Source organism: Eurypyga helias, unplaced genomic scaffold (genome assembly GCF_000690775.1).
Source record: "Eurypyga helias isolate BGI_N326 unplaced genomic scaffold, ASM69077v1 scaffold25823, whole genome shotgun sequence".
Taxonomy (NCBI): domain Eukaryota; kingdom Metazoa; phylum Chordata; class Aves; order Eurypygiformes; family Eurypygidae; genus Eurypyga; species Eurypyga helias.
The window spans coordinates 1-2,017 of record NW_010243449.1 but is presented as its reverse complement, the minus strand read 5'-3'; the positions used below and the strand labels follow the sequence as shown (position 1 = coordinate 2,017).

Here is a 2,017-nt window from a genome sequence, read left to right as displayed (position 1 = left end):
GGGATGGGAAGGGATGGGATGGGACAGGACTAGGTACTCACAGCTCTCCAGCTGCATGGTGCACGTCTGGATGTCCATAGGGAAGTTTTTAAGGTCCATGGGGCAGGACAGGATCAGCGTCAGCCTGGAGGAGGCAGAGGAAAGAAGGGGGTTGCTGGGACCTGGGGCAGTTACGGGGAGGAAAGCTGCCCCACGAGAAGCAAGAGGAAAGCTTCACCTCCCCACTCAGTCATGGCACCAGGGGGGAAGGGTTCTACCTAATGCTGTAGAGCACGTTGCCATTCTTGAAGATGCGCAGCAGCTTGTTGTCGGTGGTGACCTCGTGGAAATTGGCCCCTTTCTCATTGGCGAAGAACAAGTCTGGCTTCCAGATGGAGTCGAGCATGGAGGGGTCAAGGTCGAGGGAGTCATCGGGGTACTCGCGGTAAGCCAGGCGGGGGTCGTTCCACTGCTGCCGCAGGAAGACGTTCACTCGGTAGTCCTGGGGCAGAGGGCACCGTGTCAGCCAGCAGCATCCCATGGTGCCCAAGGAGGAGGAGGAGGTGGAAGAGGAGGTGGAAGGGGGTTTCTCGGTCGAGGCTCAGCCTTGCAGGTGCTGCCTGCCTGACACTAACCACGCACAAGGCAGGGCCAGCTCAGGAGCCTTCCTGTGCTGTTGGCAGCCAGGGGAAATGAAAAAGCCAAAGCCACAGCGGCCGAGAGGAGGAGGAGGAGGAGCAGTAGCTGCTGTCTGCAGTGTTCCTTGCAGGGCTCTGTGGCCCTGTGGGAGGTTGATGTGATGATTGATGGTATTAAGGCTTTGCAGCAGCACAAATAGGGAATATTTAACTTTGGGGCTTCCTCAGAGGAGTTCCTCATGAACCCGAGGATGCTGGGCATGGTGGGGACACAGCACTCGCATTGTAAGGCACGTGCCGAACCTGCAAACAGCAGGGACCTGCCTCGCTCCGATCCTTCCAGGTGTTTCTCCCAGATCGGACAGTGGGAATGTGGCCCACACAGCCAAGATGTGGCTAACTGACCCCAGAAAAGCCACGGTCATTTGCTATGGTTCTAGAGAAGGGCTCACAGGACCCCTGCAAGCAGAGCCACGGGCACCAGGACCTGCACGCTCCCTGGCAGAGCCCCCACCAGCCCCGAGGCACTGCGAGATGAGCCCATCACACTGGCAAAACCCTCACCATGGTGGTCTCGGTGACAGAGCCGAAGCTGTTGATGAAGATGTTGCACGTCACGTTGACAGGCGGACCTGGAAAACAGCATGAAGCCTCCTCTGGCTGCTGGCCGGGGAGACATGCAGCACAGAGGCATGCGTGGGGACACTGCCTCAAGCACACACCACGCAGATGGACACACACCAGCATTCCCCTGCCCACCAGGGTCACCCCCCTGCTGCGTCGAGGTGAACCCCAGCACCCCCTGCAAGCACTGAGCCGCTCGCACTGTCAGGCACCCACGCAGGGTGGCTGTGGTCGCAGCAGCAGCCAGGACTCTGGGAACGGTGCTGGGATGGCAGGCATGTGGGTCAGCATCCCACCCCCAAACCCCTCCCTGCCTGCTCCCTGCTTTTGGGGAGCCATAAGCACAGGTCACTGCCAGGTTTGGGAGCCTCATGTGCTCCCCTTACCTTTGAAGTTGGGTCGAATCCGGGCATCATACCCTGACGTTCGTCCCATAAGCTTGTCCAGGAAATCAGAGGGTGACATGGGCTGGGGCGAGCTTCGGGAAGCAGCTTTAATCTCCTCCCGCCCTGAGACCAGCCTGCAACGCAGAGGACGCAGGTTAGCTGCGAGCTGGCACACCGGGGTCTGCAGGCACGTTTCGGCACCATGCAGGGATTGCCGGCTGCCAGGGGAAGCGGCTGTGCCCTCGCTGCATTGCTCCAGTGCCAAATCAGCATCCTGACCCTGGGACCCCTTCTTCCTTCTGCTCATGGTCTGGGGGACTTGGAGGACACAACTCCCCTGCGCCAAGCCGTGGGCTGGCCTGGCGTGGTGAGGGGGTGCCCAGGAGCACG

General features: G+C 60.3%; 1 protein-coding gene across 1 annotated transcript; it reads right to left on the bottom strand.

Moving 5' to 3' along the window:
- Window positions 1-41: 41 nt before the first annotated feature.
- On the bottom strand, window positions 42-1,742 carry LOC104505192 (glycine receptor subunit alpha-4; the record flags this gene model as incomplete). Its single annotated transcript, XM_010149432.1, has 4 exons — window positions 1,628-1,742; window positions 1,182-1,249; window positions 258-481; window positions 42-124 (listed from the first exon to the last, which is right to left on the bottom strand). Coding segments are annotated over exons 1-4 (454 nt in total), but the record flags the coding sequence as incomplete, so codon positions are not given.
- Between the last annotated feature and the right edge of the window lie 275 nt (window positions 1,743-2,017).